General features: G+C 42.1%; 1 protein-coding gene across 4 annotated transcripts in view; it reads right to left on the reverse strand.

Moving 5' to 3' along the window:
- Nucleotides 1-16,433, reverse strand: part of Casd1 (CAS1 domain containing 1) — a 43,575-nt gene extending 27,142 nt beyond the window's left edge. The window contains exons 1-5 of one of the 4 annotated variants that reach the window (XM_057778064.1): nt 15,785-16,433; nt 9,359-9,455; nt 8,709-8,829; nt 4,285-4,329; nt 2,774-2,824 (exon numbers count right to left, since the gene is read on the reverse strand). In XM_057778064.1, the coding sequence (XP_057634047.1) occupies nt 2,774-2,824; nt 4,285-4,329; nt 8,709-8,829; nt 9,359-9,455; nt 15,785-16,331 (861 nt within the window). In that variant the 5' untranslated portion in view covers nt 16,332-16,433. Of the gene's footprint in view, nt 1-2,761; nt 2,825-4,284; nt 4,330-8,708; nt 8,830-9,161; nt 9,247-9,358; nt 9,456-15,784 lie in introns of those variants that run through there. The other 3 variants (XM_057778055.1, XM_057778073.1, XM_057778082.1) reach the window with 3 other exon arrangements.
- Nucleotides 16,434-17,737: the final 1,304 nt, after the last annotated feature.

Raw genomic sequence — 17,737 nt, forward strand, 5'->3', positions numbered from 1 at the left:
ACTTCTTAGAATCATTCTTTCCTTCTCTCACCCCTAGGTAGCTCCCTTTTTTGGTCTTAGAGCAGTGATCCTGAGTCTTACATTCTTCCAGCACATCCTCTTGCCCTCTTCAACATACAGTTTGACCCTCCACACAACCCCCAGCTCACGTCCACAGCTCCAACTTCATCTCCATATTCACCTCGCCAATCTTCCTCTAAGGAGCAAGTCCAGAAATGGACTTCCATTTCTCAACCCTAGCCTCATACTCTTTCCTTGACTGAGCTCCCTTCTCACTTCTGCAGCTCTGACCCATGCATGAGTCCTCTCCTCCGAAACTCATAAAATAGCCTTCCTGTCCTGTCCCACCTTTCCTCCTTCAACCCGGAAGTACCGAGTCATCTTTACTCAGCAGACCATTCTTCCAGCTCCAGCTCCCTTCCCGCAACCTCCGGTACTTAAAAGCAAACACTTATTTGGGAGAATAGTCTTTCCTCTGCAGGACAGTTTCTTTTTCTTTTGTTTAAATCTCATGTTACAGGGTTTTAAGTTTGAACATGGTCCATCATTTCAACTGTTTTAGTGCCCAGTGATGAAGTCGGAACTGACAAGTCTGCAGTTTCATTCATCTTACCTAGTTAAAGTCTCACCACAGCCTGTCCACCTCTGAAGTCTCCTCCTTGCACTCTAACAGTTCAGCCCCTTCTCTCTTGCTTTTCTTCCTTCCCCTTCTCCTGCCACTTCCGGATAATTCAATTTCCCATAAATTTTCATCTCTAGTCTCTAAATTTCCTACTTATTCAGCTTCTTCTGTGCAAACCGCTTCTCTCCACCTTAATCCACACCAAAACTTCCCAAGATTACCCAAGTACTTTCAGCTTGGTTTTTCACTCACCTAAGGAATCCAGCGTAAACAGATAGCTTCTTCAGTTTAGGCCACTTCTCTATTCCTTCTCCACTATACCTCAGCAATCGTCTGTTTACCAGTTTCAATAGATGTCTACTACCCTCAAGATATAGAATACATTCAATCCAGTGTCCTTACCTTTAGGAAATCCACTCTAAACAATTTAAAAGTAGTTTATTTTTAAAGGGCAGGAAAATAAAGTTAATGTAGTTTATACTACTATTCTTCTGGTATCAACTTACCCTATGTATTAGCAAGTCTCCCCCAAGAAAAGAACTAAAACCAAACACACATAAAGAAGGACTCACAACTGAGCTCCAGACACACTAAAACTGCTGCTGGCCCCTGACCATTCTCAGTACCATTCTTAGGTACCCTGAGTTGATACTGGTCCCCTGTAACCTTCTCAGCTGCAGTCCATACATCTGAACACCTACCTTAAACAAATGAATTATAAATGGTGACTAGGTTCCAACATGACCCTAAAAATGCATATCTCATCCAAAATGTGGTGTAGACAGAAGTTTCTGTCCCATCCAGACCTGCGGTCATACAGTCCCAAATAAACACACAGATATTAATTATAAACTGTTTGGCATATTACTCAGGCTTATTTCTAACTAGCTCTTAATACTTAAGTTTACCTATAATTCTTGCCTATGTTTAGCCATATGACTTGGTACCTTTTCTCAGTAAGGCATTCTCATCTTGCGTCCTCTGCATTTGGCTGGTGACTGACTCTCTGCCTTTCCTACTCCCAGACTTCTCCTAGTCTGATCGTACTGCCTAGAATTCCTGCCTGCTACTGGCCCATCAGTGTTTTATTTAATTGGTATGAGTGACAAATCTTTACAGTGTATAAGAGCATTATACCACAGCAATGTGGTTCATTTTTTTTTTTTTTTTTTTTTTTTTTTTGGTTTTTCGAGACAGGGTTTCTCTGTGGCTTTGGAGCCTGTCCTGGAACTAGCTCTGTAGACCAGGCTGGTCTCGAACTCACAGAGATCCGCCTGCCTCTGCCTCCCGAGTGCTGGGATTAAAGGCGTGCGCCACCATCGCCCGGCAATGTGGTTCATTTTTAAACATAATACTGAACAGTGTTTTGTTCATGCCAATGCAGATGCCTCTGGAAAATGAAGGCTTCATCCAAAGCCTGGTATTAGCTTTGTGGAGAATACTGCAGAGACTGTAAGATGGACTTACAAGAGTCTTGAGATTCTCTGACATCAAGAATATACTTGCTGTTCTAAGTTATGTACATATATTATAGGCTAGAACATACTACTCCTATTTATTACATCATACATGCAATGATAAAAAGAAAGTCTTTGAATGTAAAACTAAGAAAGTCCCCTTTAGTGCTTGTTTATGAATAAGAAACCCCAGAAAAGTATCAAGAGACTATGTGTTATTCTGTGTGATTTGTGTTTGTTTATCTTCAAGATGAGGGCTCACTACATAGCTTAGCCTTGTACTAAATCAATCAATCTCAATCTCAACTGATGTTACTATCCTCTCTCTCTCTCCCCCCGGCCCACACATTCACACACAATCTGAACTCAGGGCCTAACTCATGCTAGGCAAGTTCCTGGCCCCTGACTTACATGCCCAGTCTCTGGCTTCATATTCTCGAACCTTCTTTCTTATGTATGTCGCCCTCTGAGTTTGAATTACCTAAGTGACAGCAGCAAAGAGGATCCTATACAAAGAGAGTCTAAGTATTACCTACCTGTTGATAATGGGGCAGGGATATTTAATAACAGCTACTCATCATCCAAGTACACAAATCAGTCCCACACCGATTAGGAAAAACAATGTTCTCAATGGCTTGTTAAATTTGCTTATAGACACAAAAGACTGTTTTCAGAAACAGACCTCAGTCCACACCTTGATACACTGTTTCATAGAACCATTAACTTCTGGATGCCAAAGAAAATCCTGGGAGAAATGTTAGAAATAAAGAAAAAGCAAAAAAACAAAACAAAAATAGACTTTTATTTCCATCATTCCAAATAAAAATCAACATTTTCTTACAGAGTACTTAAAAGTAAAATGTCACGTTGCCTAGGACATCTTCTTTTGTCATTTCAGTTTAACCAAGCATTTCATGACAGTTCTTGTATGCATTCATCTCCTCTACTCCCCACATTTGAGCAGAAAAATCCTTACTCAAACCCCAGAACTGTCCTCAGAATAAAATGTGGGATCCCTTGCACTTGTTGAGAAGACACAGACTGTGGCCTCTACCAGCCCCTCTGCCTTTCCCTCTGCTGCTCCCACCCTTTCTCACCATGACCCTCTTGGTTCCCTGTCAGCCCCAGAAGGCGCCTGTGTGCTCCACGTCCGGGGTTTTTGCACACGATGTTTTTTCCCTGGGCACCGCTCATCCTCCTTATCCTTGAGGCCTTTACGAAAGCACCATTTATTAAGAAGGAAAACTACTTTCAGCTCCTTCCTTTGTACAGGACTTCTGCCCCACTCTTTCCTTGCAATAACCCTACCCCACTTTCATTTATGTAGGACTAGAATGTCCTGGAACTTTTTTAAGTTAAGGACATTTTTTTTCTTGAATCCCTAATTAATTCTCACTGTGACTGAGAATTCAGAAAACGTCCATATATCTTTTTAAAGTATGTGAAATTAATAATTTATTAATTGAAAATTATGGAGCAAAACACAATAAAGCTAAAGTGTTGCCCTCTTTCAAACACAATTATTTTTTAGAGGCACGGTTTTACTTTTCATCCCAGGCTAGCTTTGAAATTTATCCTCTGCAAGGCTGGGATCCCAAGCATGAGCCACTCATTAGCTTGGCTTCCAGAATTTCCTAATGCTTATATTGAAACAGATTCACTTTATCTTCAAAGCTCGATGTGACAAAAGACATTCTCTACAAGAGGCTCCAATCATCTTGGGTAGACACTGTCTCCTCCATCTTTACTGATGCGTGAGGAAGCTGAGTCTTTTCACCTCTCTGAGGCTGTGTGGGTCCAATTCTCAACTCTATGGAAGACTCAAAGGTCTGTGATCCCTGTCCCCCCTTTAAAAAGGTATTTTTCTTACATAATGTATCCTGATTACTTCTCTTCCTTTACTTTTCCCAATTCCTCTCCACCTCCCTACATATATTTATTAATGGACATTAATCCTAAATTCACACTGGTTTCAAATTACAAGATTATTGTTTCCTGGATAAAAATTTGAAAGACCAAAATTTTCTAATTTCCATAAAAATATCCACAGACATTCATTCTACTACTTTGCTATCTATACGTATTTTAAAGAATACACTGAAATCGATTTACTATGGATAAAATGTACAGACTATGAGTTGATCTCCAAATAAATTTGCCTTTGATATAGCTTCCACATTTGACTCATTAGTAACACGAACTTACCACTTTAAGTGATGCAGTCTTGTCTTCAAAAGGAATGCTTTCATGCTGCCACAGGAAGGAGACAGCAGAGAAACATTAGTTTCTAAACTCATCATCTATCTCCCCAGTGAGAAGTTTGTTTCTTAAGTGTAGAACTTTTCCCTACATTGAGGTAATAAAGATATTCTCCTATTATTTTTTTTCCAAAAAGTTTTAACGTGTTGATCATTCTAAATTTACCTAGAAATTATTTTATTTGATGGTATGAGGTAGGGATCTAATTTCAGTTTTTCCCATGCATATTAGCAAGTACTTCCGCAAAATTAATTAAATAGACCTTCTTTTATCCAGGACTCTTGAGCAGTGTGTGCGTGTGTGCGTGTGTGCTGTCCTACCTATTAGTCTCTTTCTATGCTAGTGGAGCTCTGCCCCATCATAGCATTACCTATTCACTACAGTTAAGATGAAGCTTTATATTAAACCACAGATCCTTCTTATTCTGAAGATTCGCTGGCATTACTGGTGGTATGTTGCCCTTCTTTATAAAATGTAAAATCAATCCAGCAATTCCACAACAAATTCGGTTAGGACTGATATTGAACCTACAGATCACGCTGCTTAAAGCTGACAACTTTATACTCGGAGTCATCTCACCAAGGACACATCTACCACTGAGTCAGAGCTGTTTCTCTGTGTAACAACCCTAGGTGTGCTGGAATTTACTTTGTAGACCCAGGCTGGATTCGAACTCACAGATATCTTCCTATTTCTGCTTTCCAAACTCTGGGATAAAAGGCATGCACCACGATGCCTGGCAAGTTATACTACTTTAAGAATGTCATTCAGCAAAGTTTTACAGTTCTTGTGCATACTAATATCCCATATTTCCCGGTTGGCCTTTGTTCTTTTTGGTAGTTCATATAGTATAACTTTTAAAGTTCTAGCTCCATATTACTGCTCTGTAGACCATAACTGATTCACACCTTTGAGTTGTGCAAGTAATATTTATATATCCATCCTATCACCAGCTACCCTCCTTCGTCCAAGAACGTAACTGTGCCATATGACTCCTGAGTTTTCTTCTCTCCAAAACTTACATTTTTACATTTTTTTCAACTAGTACTACTAATAAAATGTTGAAGAGAGGCAGTAATAATGAACATCATTGATTTTCCCCTGATTTTAATGAAGATGTGTCTAACATTTCATCACTAAAAAATTTACTGTAGGCTTCTAAAACTTTTATCAAGTTCAGCTCCAATAAATTGCCAAAAAGAGATGACTGGCACCAATTTTCTGACACAACTGAGACATGCTTCTTAGTGGAGTAACGTGGCTAAACCCAGCCACAGACTCTCCACAGTGGCCATCTAAGTCCCAGCCATAGACTCTGCACAGTGGCCATCATCTAAGTCCCAGCCACAGACTCTCCACAGTGGCCATCTAAGTCCCAGCCACAGACTCTCCACAGTGGCCATCATCTAAGTCCCAGCCACAGACTCTCCACAGTGGCCATCTAAGTCCCAGCCACAGACTCTCCACAGTGGTCATCATCTATGTCCCAGCCACAGACTCTCCACAGTGGCCATCATCTAAGTCCCAGCCATAGACTCTGCAGTGGTCATCATCTAAGTCCCAGCCACAGACTCTCCACAGTGGCCAACATCTAAGTCCCAGCCACAGACTCTCCACAGTGGTCATCATCTAAGTCCCAGCCATAGACTCTGCACAGTGGCCATCATCTAAGTCCTAGCCATAGACTCTCCACAGTGGTCATCATCTAAGTCCCAGCCACAGACTCTGCAGTGGTCATCATCTAAGTCCCAGCCACAGACTCTCCACAGTGGCCATCATCTAAGTCCCAGCCATAGACTCTGCACAGTGGCCATCTAAGTCCCAGCCATAGACTCTCCACAGTGGTCATCTAAGTCGAGGCTAAAACACTGAAAAGTCAAGACTGTCCACAGCTCAGCCATGTTTGCTAGTTTTGTTTGCTTGTCGCTCCTTCATCGAGAGCAATGGGAAAGTTTTCAATTACAATACACCTCATAGTTTTTAAATTTTCTTAGTGATTTGACCATTTTTCATTAGAAAGCAACTTTCTGTATTGGTAATGTTCTTGGCTAAATATTTATTTTCTCTTGTTTTAATATAGCTTATTTTCTTCAGCAGGCATTCACTGACTACTCTTTTTGTAACTAAAGGCCTTCCCGTTCTTTATTTTAGGTACACTTTCCTAAATAGGAAAGTGTTCTTTTCAGAAAGAAATCTGGAAATCTGTGCTCAGTTTAAATTTTTTGGTTATTTGTGTTTATTTTTATTTTAAATAGTTTTACCATCTTGCTTGGTTTCTACCTTCTGTACACATAAGTTTTTAATGTATGAATAATCTTTGTAAAAACATATTTTTTAAGTTTTTAGTGCTGGTAGTATATGCCTTTAATCCTAGCATTTGGGAGGCAGAGGTAAGCAGACCTCTGTGAGTTTGAGGCTATCCTGATATACAAAGCATGTTACAGGACAGCCAGGGCTACATAGAGAAACCCTGTCTTGGAAACCAAAAAAAAAAAAAAAAAACCCAACCAACCAAACAAACAAACAAACAAAACCCCAAAAAACCCCAAAACACTTTTACATATACACATAAGTGATGTATTTATGTGTATGTTACATTTGAGTATATATGTACACATATGTGTATAAAATACATACTTGACACCAGACTCGGGGAGATGTTCTTTGCTTAACTATTTCTCTGCTGTGTTTGGATTTGGAATTTATACCTCTTAACTCTATTCAACAACAACAACAACAACAATAAACACAGGATAGGCAACGTCTGCCTCTGTGGTGTGTGGGAAAAGGGAATATACAAAAGATAATCTGGCAAAGGTTTGCTCAGAAGTTGGAATGAGTTGTTTCCTTGATATCTGTTCTTTAGAACTGGGACACACTATCTTTTCTTGCTTCTTTTAAAAATGTATTTAAGTTAAAATGCATCTTGTTTGATAATTTACAGGATGACTGGATATTCTTAGAAAAATGCTGCAAACTTAAGTATTCCATTAGGAAATAAAACATTTCATAGTGTATATCATATATGTGTAGAGTAAGCCATTGTAGTTTTCTCAATAACTGACAAACTCAATATACTGACTTCCAGAAGGAATTCTAAACCTATAAATATTAAACTGTTTCTTTGAAATCAAATTTTGTGTGTATAAATATTAATGGAATATATGTTTACAAACACCAAACAATATATAGCTAACGTCACTGTTTTCTATTATTCTCATAAGGCACAGTTTCTAAGGATATAGGACCCACTATTGACACCACTCTGAACATCTCCGATTTCTCAGGAAAGTTCATGTCACAGACAGATTCCCCTTGCAAACTCATGAGCTGCTCCTGTTGGTCTGCACGGTGAGCCTGCATTATCCATCCTCTGCCACCCCCTCTCCCTGGATGTAACCACACGCTGTCTGAAGACAGGATAGAAAGACATATAATAGAAGGATATAGCAGAATAGCTCACTCCCCCAAATTAGCTAATTAGTAGATGGAAAGATAGTAATCCTTGTCAGTTTTCACGGCAAGGTCTATTTTTAAAATGAGAAAGTCCTCATCAAAGGAGCAGGATACATGCACTACTGTCTCTGTTCAGAGCTCAATGCCAGTGTTAGGAGGGCTGCAGAAGGCAAGATGCCAGTGTGCACTGCTAACTACAGTATATACTGAAACACCGGAGCAAGAATAAATAACACTGAATGTTTAAAGTCTTTCACGCAATATTTGCATTATTCTACACTAAAAATTTTTAAGAAGTAGAGTTTTTACTCAACAAAGTAAGTGGAAATGCCTTTTCTTGTTCAAAAAAATTAAGAAAACTAGAAAATCTAAAAAAAAAAAATGAGGTCAATACCTGGAATTACATATAGTCACTCAGTAATATGTGGCTTCTAAAGACAGTTAGGTCGATACACAGTAATATGGTGAACTATGATAAGCAGTGGGAGAAAGCAAGATATTAAATTATACTTTGAAAGATTATGATACATTAAATATACTAAAAACAAAAATATATTAAAAATATATTAATTAAACATTAGTTAATAATTTAAACATATTAAATAGTTAAAATATGTTAAAAGCTAAAAAGGAATGTGTCAGGGTACTAACAAGGGTTGAGGTACTTTCTCCTTATCTCCTTACTAAGAGGTTTCACTAACTTTCCATGAGAAAAACTGATTCTTGAGAAGAGTCTTGACAGTACCTGAGCCGCCATGTCTTTCCCCCACCCCTATTACAGCAAATGCTCCTCGTTCCCGGCATCAAATAAGAAGGGTCATCTCCCCACTATCAGTTACCATGCTCCTCCTGTAGATACCCACTTGACAGTGTCTGAACCAGCATGGGGAAGGCACAGGATTAGGGGGAGTTACCTTATTTCCTTCTTCTTTAAACTGGGGGTTAATTATTTTTACAAAAGAATAAAATAATTGACGGATTCTGGAATCTCCGATAAATGCAATGTGTTTATCTACAAGACAATTCTTTGCTTCACTGAAATTGAGAGAAAAAAAAACATTAATTAAAACAAAGTCAACCTAACTGAAGTTGAAAGAACATGGTTTAATGTAAAACAAAAAACAAATAAACAGAAAAGCAGCACAACCTGTTAGACAGCCAATCACACAACTTTAGAATTAGGTAGCCAAGTCTGTTTAACTTGCTAGACTATGTCCTCATTACCAACTAACTCAATAAGACCCCGTGCGTTAAACATCCGAGAAGCATTCTAACTCTACTGGCCTTTGTCCCATTGCTCTGTGCTGAGGGCTCAGGAATCCAGGTTACAGAACACATCCGCTCCTGACACATTCTGCCCTCATTACCTGTTATCTCAGATAAAGCTATTTGGTCCAAGCCCTTCCTCTAAAGCTGTGGGGCAGCTCCAGGCCAGGCCAGGCCAGCTCTCCTCTCAGGAAGTCTCCACCCACCTGCAAAGCACTGTATCACCTTCATGTTTGCTTCTCACTACATATTAAGAATTATGCAAGGAAAAAAACCAAGCAATATGAAGACATTTTACCTCATTTTGTATTTATGCATCATACAACTGTGAGGTTGCCAAACTTTGTCTCCAAGAAATCTGCCACTTGAGAGAAGGTATTCACAGGAATCATTGCCTGTAATGGTAAAACACCATGGTGGTGTAAACATTAGTTCACTTAGTTTTTATAGTTTGCGTATTCTGGTCTTATTCAGAGTCCTTGAAGTCAGGAAGTAAAGTTTTCTAGACTTCCTTATGCCTCCCACAGGCACACAAGTGTTTCACAGAAGCATGGCACACATCAACATATCAGCAAGCTAGAGGAAAAGAGTCACTTAGCATTCCCACTTCCTGTAAGGGACTTCTTTTCTGTCTGTTGAAAATAATTCTCTCATACAACACATTCCAACGGGTTTCCCTTCCTCCCCTCCTCTTAGTTCTACCACCACCACCCCTCTCCCCTAGATCTACTCCTCCTTCCTTTCCTCTTCAGAAAAGAGTAGGCCTCCAAGAGATGACAGTCAGATAGGACAAAATAAAATACAATAAGCTAAGGCAAAATCCCTCATATTGAGGCTGGACCAGGCAACCCAATAGGAGAACAAGAGTCTCAAAAGCAGGAAAGAAGGTCAGAGACACATCTCGCGCTGTTCGGAGTTCCACAGAAACACCAAGCTAACAGCCATAACATGTATGTAGAGAACCTGGTGCACACCCATGCAGGCCCCACGCTTGCTGCCTCAGTCTCTGTGAGCCCAGATGAGCTCTGCTTAGTTGATTCAGTGGCCCTGTTTCCTGGGTGTCCTCCATCTCCTCTGACTTCTACAGTCTTTCCTCTTCTCTTCCACAGTGTTTCCTGATTTCAGAGGAGAGGGACCAGTTTAGACTCTCTGACTGTGGGTCCCTGCATCACTTCATCTGCTGCAGGAGGAAGCCTCTGGTGCCTACTAAGGACTTCTAACCCCTAGATGCTGTGGTCACCGTTTTGATGGTTTCTTCTAGCTCCGCTTTCTTTCCTCAGACATCAACTCAATCTGAAATAAGTTTTAGGGCATTTTATCAATTTGTTTCTGACTGAGAAAAATAAAGCATAAGGGCTAAAGGAAAGCCTTTGGAAATGACTCCCATTACAACTACATTTCTGCATTAGCATCTAGAAACCTGGTTTAAACCTAGGGTTAGAGTTCCTGGCTAGGACCCCTCTGGCTCTGTGTAAACTGGGAGAACCATTCTACATCCTTTGGCCATTTTATTTTACCTTAACCAAAGACCCAGGACCCAAAGGAAGAAAGGGAGATATTTGCATTAACTGCAGAGTATAGGAAAATAGGAGTTAAAGTTAATCTCTAGTTTCTTATTAACAGTTAACAGCACGCTAAAGTTGGTTTAATCATGTTAGGGCAGGCTAAGTGCTCCAATAAAAGGACCACTGCAGAGCTGACAAACACTCAGTATGGAGGCACTCGGGGTAAGACTCAAGGAACTGAAAGATGGCTGCTGTTTCTGTTTCCTTGGAGACTGCATCCACCCAGGGCTCCTGCACAGCACAGGAGCAGTCCACCACTGGACTACAGCCTCGCACTCACACCTCTTTTTCTCAGTCTAGTTATTTGTTTGTCTCGACTGCCATAATACACACCAGAAGGATAAACAGTCAACACAAAAGTGCTGTTGCTTCAGTGTCCCAAACAAAACAGAAGGGAGAACTCCCAATGCTGCCATCTTACTGGTGAAAACTGTAACAAGTGCAGGATACCAATGACTGAGTTTTTCTATTGCAAATGTATCTTCAGCAAGTTTTATATTTCAAAGATTCTAACAAGCTATACTAGATATAAATAGTTCTCAATTCATTCCTATTTTTAAAATCTAGTTCTAGATCCCCCCCCAAAATTAAAGCACACAAATAACCAAAAATGAATAAAGGAAGGATTACAGAAAAACACAATTAAGCTATTCTCCTAAAAATATTCTTCTGCATGTATTTTATGATAAGCCTACAGCAAAACTATTATAAATTATAGTATGTTTAAAATGAGAAAAAAATTGATATTTATTGCATTTCTACCTTTTCAGATATACATACAAAACCAACTTGTGAGTTAGTAACAACTACTTTTTAGAAAATATGAGTGCAAAAGTGAGGTATCAAATCTGTGGGTATTTCTACCCTTCTATTTTTTAATAAAAGCCTAAACAAAAACAGTCGTTTTGATCAACTCGCAGCGTCTTCATGTGTGCAGATGGAAGTAACATGCCCATAACTTAAAATAGTTAATTTCTTCTCCAGAAATGCTTGACATGCAGAGTTCTTTTCGTTCTTGGCACAACTGCCAACATTTGGCTCCTTGGGCCATCTACCGAGAAACAACAGGTCTAACGTCCTGGACCCACTTTAGAAAAATCCTATAGCAAAGGGAACTTGAAGAGATCAGTAACCAAGCTCTACCAACACGGTACTCCAGAGACAAACAGTTTCTCAGGGAACAGCCTTCTTTCATATGCCAGTGAAAGCCAGTTGGTAATTGACGTTGCTAAATATGTAAGAGTGGCCTTTTCACATTTAACAAAATAAAAATATCAGGAATAAGTACTCACACACCTAATTAAAAATAAATTAACATGATTTACAAAATTCTCTAAAACTCCATATTCTAAAGCACATTCTCTTAGGAAGGAAATGCTTTCAGATCAAATTAGTAAATGCATACATAGTTGTTAAAATAAGACAATGTATTACTTTTTTATTTTTACAATATGCAAACCCTTTTCAACTATATCATAAGCAAAAAAGGAATCTCTAGTTGCTATTTTCAACTGCCTAATATAAATCTGATAGTTATTTTAATATATCCAACTTAGACTACAAAGAACTTGGAGAAATCAAAATAGTAATACAACTTTTAAAGACAATTCCCAAAGAGCTGGCTCCATGCTCAAACTATCTAGATGAATGGCTATCTTCTTCTTTTCTCTGTTATGCTTGGTATAATCTTTCTGGTTAGTGAATACAGATACTCCACTTCTTATGCATGGTATTTCCCAACAACAGAAAGGAAAGCAAGAACAAACCAAATAAATAAGCACACCAAGAAACTAAAAACGCCAGTAACAACTAAAGAAAATCTCCAATAGGCTTCATAAGTAACAAGTTGCTTTTCAGACTGAGTGGCCGTACAGTTGTGTTGCCTCCCATCAACTCTAAAAGCACTAGCTCATACAGCATGCGTTCATTATGTTCCATAGAAGAATATGTCTAAGATTCAGCAAGTTTATTCTGTGCTGAAAACATCACTTAAATTTTTCTTTAGAGAGCTGAGCATCCTAAATCCTAACATTTAAAAGCAGAGGCAGGGAGATATTTAATATTGACATTTCATATGCTTAGTGATGGAAAGAAAATCAATTTCAGAAAACTTAAGACATTGAAGTACATTAATTTTACCACTTTAAAGCTTTTCCAGCCTCTGGTCAGAAATAATGTGCTTACTCCAGAACCACACAATAATGGACATCTTAAAGAATATATTTTAAAACTCATTCAAACATATCATAAGACATACTAATAATTAAAAAAAAACTCTTCTTCCTAAAGTTGAGATTAGAGCACAAAATTTACTTAGAATCACAACTGAACCAAATGCAGATAGAAAAATAAGAGAAAATAAATTTTGGATGTCTACTCACCAAATAGGTGTTTATGAAGTTCCTACTGTGTGTTAGGCTCTGGCTGTTTAAAAACAGTCAAGATACACTTGGGAGCTCAGTGTGTGTGTGGAAGAGAAGAACATCAAGTCTTGTAAGTACAACACGGTGAGCACGTACAAGTTGCTCTGGAAGAGACTGGTTCCTCCTTATTCTTATTACTGTGAAGGTTACATTTGAGTCAAGCATTGAAAAGGCCCTGAGAATTGTAATCCAAGGAAAAGGACATTGCAGGTAGAGAAACGCAGCGAGAGCAAGAGTCCTCTTACACTGTGAGCTTACAGCTGAGGGAGAATGGGGAGGGAACTAAACAACAAAAGCAAGTCTTTATAGTTCTATACTGTAACTTCAATATTGTCACTTGGTCAGAAAAAGCAAAACAATGGGGATACTCTTTACTGGTAGTAAATTAGTACTTTTAAATTATCTAGCATTAGTATTTTAAATTAACATCATCTTCCATAAACCTTCCACCAAGCTCCCAGAAAGGCAGACTATAACATAATGGCACCAAGCTCTCTAACTAGTCCTAAATCATAGCTCAGTCGTATATTCTCAGGCAATTTACTTCTCTGGTTTCGTCTTTAAAATGTAAATAATTCTCTAATTCACAGAATTTATGACACATTTTTTCATAGCAGGAAAAAAATGTTACCAATTAAACTTTGACATGCAATCAAAGTTTTAAAGACTCTTCTTGATTACAGGAATGTTAAAGGGGGGAGAGATGAAATACTGCACCTCACAGACGCTGTAAATATGAAATGAAGTATGAAACCTTAAACATTACCTGCATACAGTAAGTGCTCAATTTAATGCACACAATTGTGAAGCTTTACTCTCCAAAATGTGTAATTCTTTTATATTGAATAACTTTCAAACCAAGAGGTGTAGGGATGTGTGTGTGTGAACTCATTCTACCTTGATGCATGTTCACACCCACACACCTAAGACCCTGATGTGGACTATACCTCCACCATCCAGCTAAGATAGGAAGCCGTTTCTTGTTCCAAAGATTTCTATGTGATTCAAGCGCATGTTTATATGTGAAAGGCAACTACATCTGACATGGCTTGACACTGCCAAGACATGGATGTCTAATATGGTCCTGGTAAGACGTTTATTTTTCCCACACAGACTCTGGTTTAAGTTCTTGATACTGAGTCTGCGCAAGTTCCCATGCCAGGGGTACTGCTTCCCATTCAAGGCAGCGGGGAGGCCATGAGCCACCGCTGCAGGAGGCTTTCCAATCTCAGACTGCTACACTGACTCAGAGGGCCCATCCTACATTCTAGTTTCTCTGCTGATGGCAGCTCTGATAGTATTAAAAATTAGTATTCCACGTTATCAAAGACAACAAGCACAAGGAAAAACTGTACGCAAGCTAGCTGTTTCCATTTAGGACAGCAGCATTACAGTAAGGAACCTCAGCTCTGCCGGCATCACAAACACAAACTGAGCTGGACTACAGTCAGCTCACACCAAACCAACATAAAATGATTTATCATATCTAAAAGAAACTTGTTTTCCAAGTTATCAAAAGTCAGTGCATCAACTCTGTTAAGTGTATTTTATACATGAAAACATAGCGTTCTTGGTGGCGGCTGTAGACGAACCTTTCAAGGCTTTCCCAGGTCATTTGCTAGAACTCTGTAGAGGGCTGGATGAGAATGGCCACCAGAATATTTATAACATAGCAATCCAGTTATGGCGCTAGAGTATAGGATCTGATAGACTCAAGAGCAGGCAGAAACAAAGCACTGAGTTTCACCAAAATGGCCTCTACTTTCAGAGACTGCCTGAGACGAGGAAGGAGCTCAGATTCTAGGACCCCAGTGACTGCAGATTTTGCTAAAAGGGCTGTACAGTATAAATGGGTCCCGCGCTAATGTACACCTATCCACACTTGACTAATTATGTCGGTCACCAAGAGCTGTCCAGATAATGGCGTTGGTGGTATCAAGTGTCAAAAATAAAAGATCCTATCATTTCCCTCCTACTCTCACTGTCTGTCCTGGTAGCATTTTTCATAAGGGGGGGGGTCAATCAAAAAGACAAGCAAGTATCTCTTAATAAATGAAGAATAATAGTTCCTTTCCAGCTTGCTACCACGATCTAGACCCATATTGAAGGCCTGCTTTCAAAAAGTTTACTACTTGCTTCGACTGCCTGTCTCTGTCAACTTCCACCTTCTTCAAACAAACAAGCAAGCAAACAAACAAAAAAAAACCCAAAATCCTTGCCTCAGTGCCTTTATTTGTAAAAAGTGTGCAACCCAAACTCTTGAAAAGTGTATGACAGGCTGGTGACACCTCCCCCAGCGGGAGGCAGGTGGGCTACCCTTTAGCCACAGTGGCTCTTCTGGCAAGGACAAACAGGGCTGCCAGGCAGCTGGGTCCAACCGTTGGGACCTGAGGTTGCAGGGCAGAAGCCAGACCCCGTGGGCGCCCGGTGTGCGACCCCGGCGTCTCGGAGGCGGCGCCGCGGGCTGGCCCGGGGGGCCCCGCGCCCGACCTCCCCCGCCGGAGCGCGGGCCGGGCGCGGCTCCAGGTCCCAGCCCCAGGGCGGGCAGCTGGGGGCCGAGGGCCGCACGGCCCGGCCCGGCCCCGCGGGGGTCGCTCGGGGCACGTGGGGCACCGCGGGGCCGCGGGAGGCCGCAGGCGCGTGGGCGTGCTGCGGCGGGGGGCGGCCTCCCGCGCGCGCTCGGGGCCGCGGCGCCGCCTCCCCCGGCCGGCCCGGGCAGGGGGAGGGCCCGCTCACCTCGGTAGCGGCGGGACGCGAGGTGGCACGCGGCGAGCAGCAGCACGGCCACCAGCGCCAGCACCTTGGCGCTCCTCACGCTGAAGTAGTGGTTGATCTCCCGCTTGCCCAGGGTGTAGGCCAGAGCCGCCATCTTGGTTCCTCCATGACAACACTGCGCGGCGGAGCGGGGAAGGGGCGCCGCGCAGGGGCAGCACCGGGGCGGCCGGCGCGGTAGCCAGCCGAGAAGCGGCCTCCAGCTGCCTTGCCCGTCGCCCTCGCCGCCCGCCGGGGAGCACGAGCCTGTGGCGTCGGCGCGGCCGGCCTCGCCCGGGCCCTCGTCGGCCTCCCCCCAGCCCCGCCGCCGCTGCTCCGCCGTGCCGGTGCCCCAGGCGCCCCGGCCGCCTGTCTCCTCCCCTTCCTCCTCCCCGGTAGCCTCCTGCCTTAATAGCGGCTGCGCCTGTGAGGGGGGTCCGGATGCCCGGGGCTCCGGGGTCACCGGGCCCGCGCGGGCCTCCGGGGTCACGGGGTCACGGGCGCCGGCGGACGGCGGCGGCTGCACAGACATGGGGGTGTGGGGAGCGGGCCAAGGCCTGCAGCCCGGCCGGGACGTCGGCTCTGCGGCTGTCTCCTGGGGCACTGGCCGCTACCTGAGCCCAGGTTGGGGCAATAGAAGTCCTGTTCCGGAAAGTACACTCCCTACTTCCCTATCACACCCCTTTCTGAACTTGCTGCTCCCTGTGCCCGCCCAGAGTCGTGGGGGCTTAAAGCCACGCGCGACCAATCTGGCCAGTTCCCCTGAACCTCCCGTGGAACACTCAACCCAAGAGTCAGGGGCCTCCCTCACTGTCACTCCCCAACTGCCTTGGCTAGGCCCTCTGGAAACTTTTATTGACCCAGTTGTCCACTTGCAGTGGGTGTCGATGCAGTCAGAACAGCATGGAAGGAACCTGACAGGCTTAAGTCAGGGTAGGTGTCGTTATGAGAGCCCCATTCTCCTTCCTGTTTACACAGAAGCTGGCCAGGGTGGCAGATTGGTTGTCCACGACAATCCTGGTTCCTAAAACTTGGTTAATGTTTTGTGATTATCAATAAAACCAACGTTCCGCGTCCCAAGACGCGTTGCGGGCCAGAATGGCTGTTGACATTGTGGTTAGCATGAGTCAGTTAAGTCGGAGGTGTTCTCAGTGTTCTTCAGCCGTTCGAAACTTGTGCTCATGGGCCCCTCTCAGCATTCTAGAATATTAGAGAGAAGGGACTTACAGATCCTGTCGACGCATTCCCAATTCTCCATTGAAGGATCTTTTAAATTATATTTCCAGCCACGAGTTTCGTATCATGAAAGATTCTTGTCGCTTAAATGAAATCACATACATCACTGTCATAGGTATAATGTTAATAAGCAGTAAAGTTAAATAAGTGTACAAACATTTAGGCACTGTTCGCTGCAAATGGCCGCTTAATTTTGGCTGTCTTTCTTCTGATCTGAGCTTGATCACATGCTGGCAGAATTGAATCAGATACGGTAACAACCAGATAACTGGGCTAACAATATGTGGCCTGCCAATCACACCCTAGGCAATTCTATGATGTCATCAACAGCAGATTAGAATTTCTGAACCACCTTCAATAACTAGTGTTAGCCCCCACCCCACCCAGGTTGGTGTAATATCTGGCAAAAATAAACCTGGTGTTGTACTTAATTGCGGTTACCAGAAGGCTTTCTAAAATATTAGAAATAACTGGGAATGAATCATTTCTCTAATTCTTCAGGGTAAGAACCTGAAGGATCAGTGAAGCAGCGGAGCAACTGCTAGTGACCTGTCTCTTCTGTTCCTCCATCGGAAAAAGGGTGTGATCCTCTCTTTGCCCAGCCGTGCTACTTCCTGTCTCCTGTCTGTCCTGTCCTCCGAAACCTCTATGGTTGATTTTGGTCGGCTAGTGTAGCTTCCAAAACTGTTGACCACTCTCTCA

This window comes from Chionomys nivalis, chromosome 1, assembly GCF_950005125.1.
Source record: "Chionomys nivalis chromosome 1, mChiNiv1.1, whole genome shotgun sequence".
Taxonomy (NCBI): Eukaryota; Metazoa; Chordata; class Mammalia; order Rodentia; family Cricetidae; genus Chionomys; species Chionomys nivalis.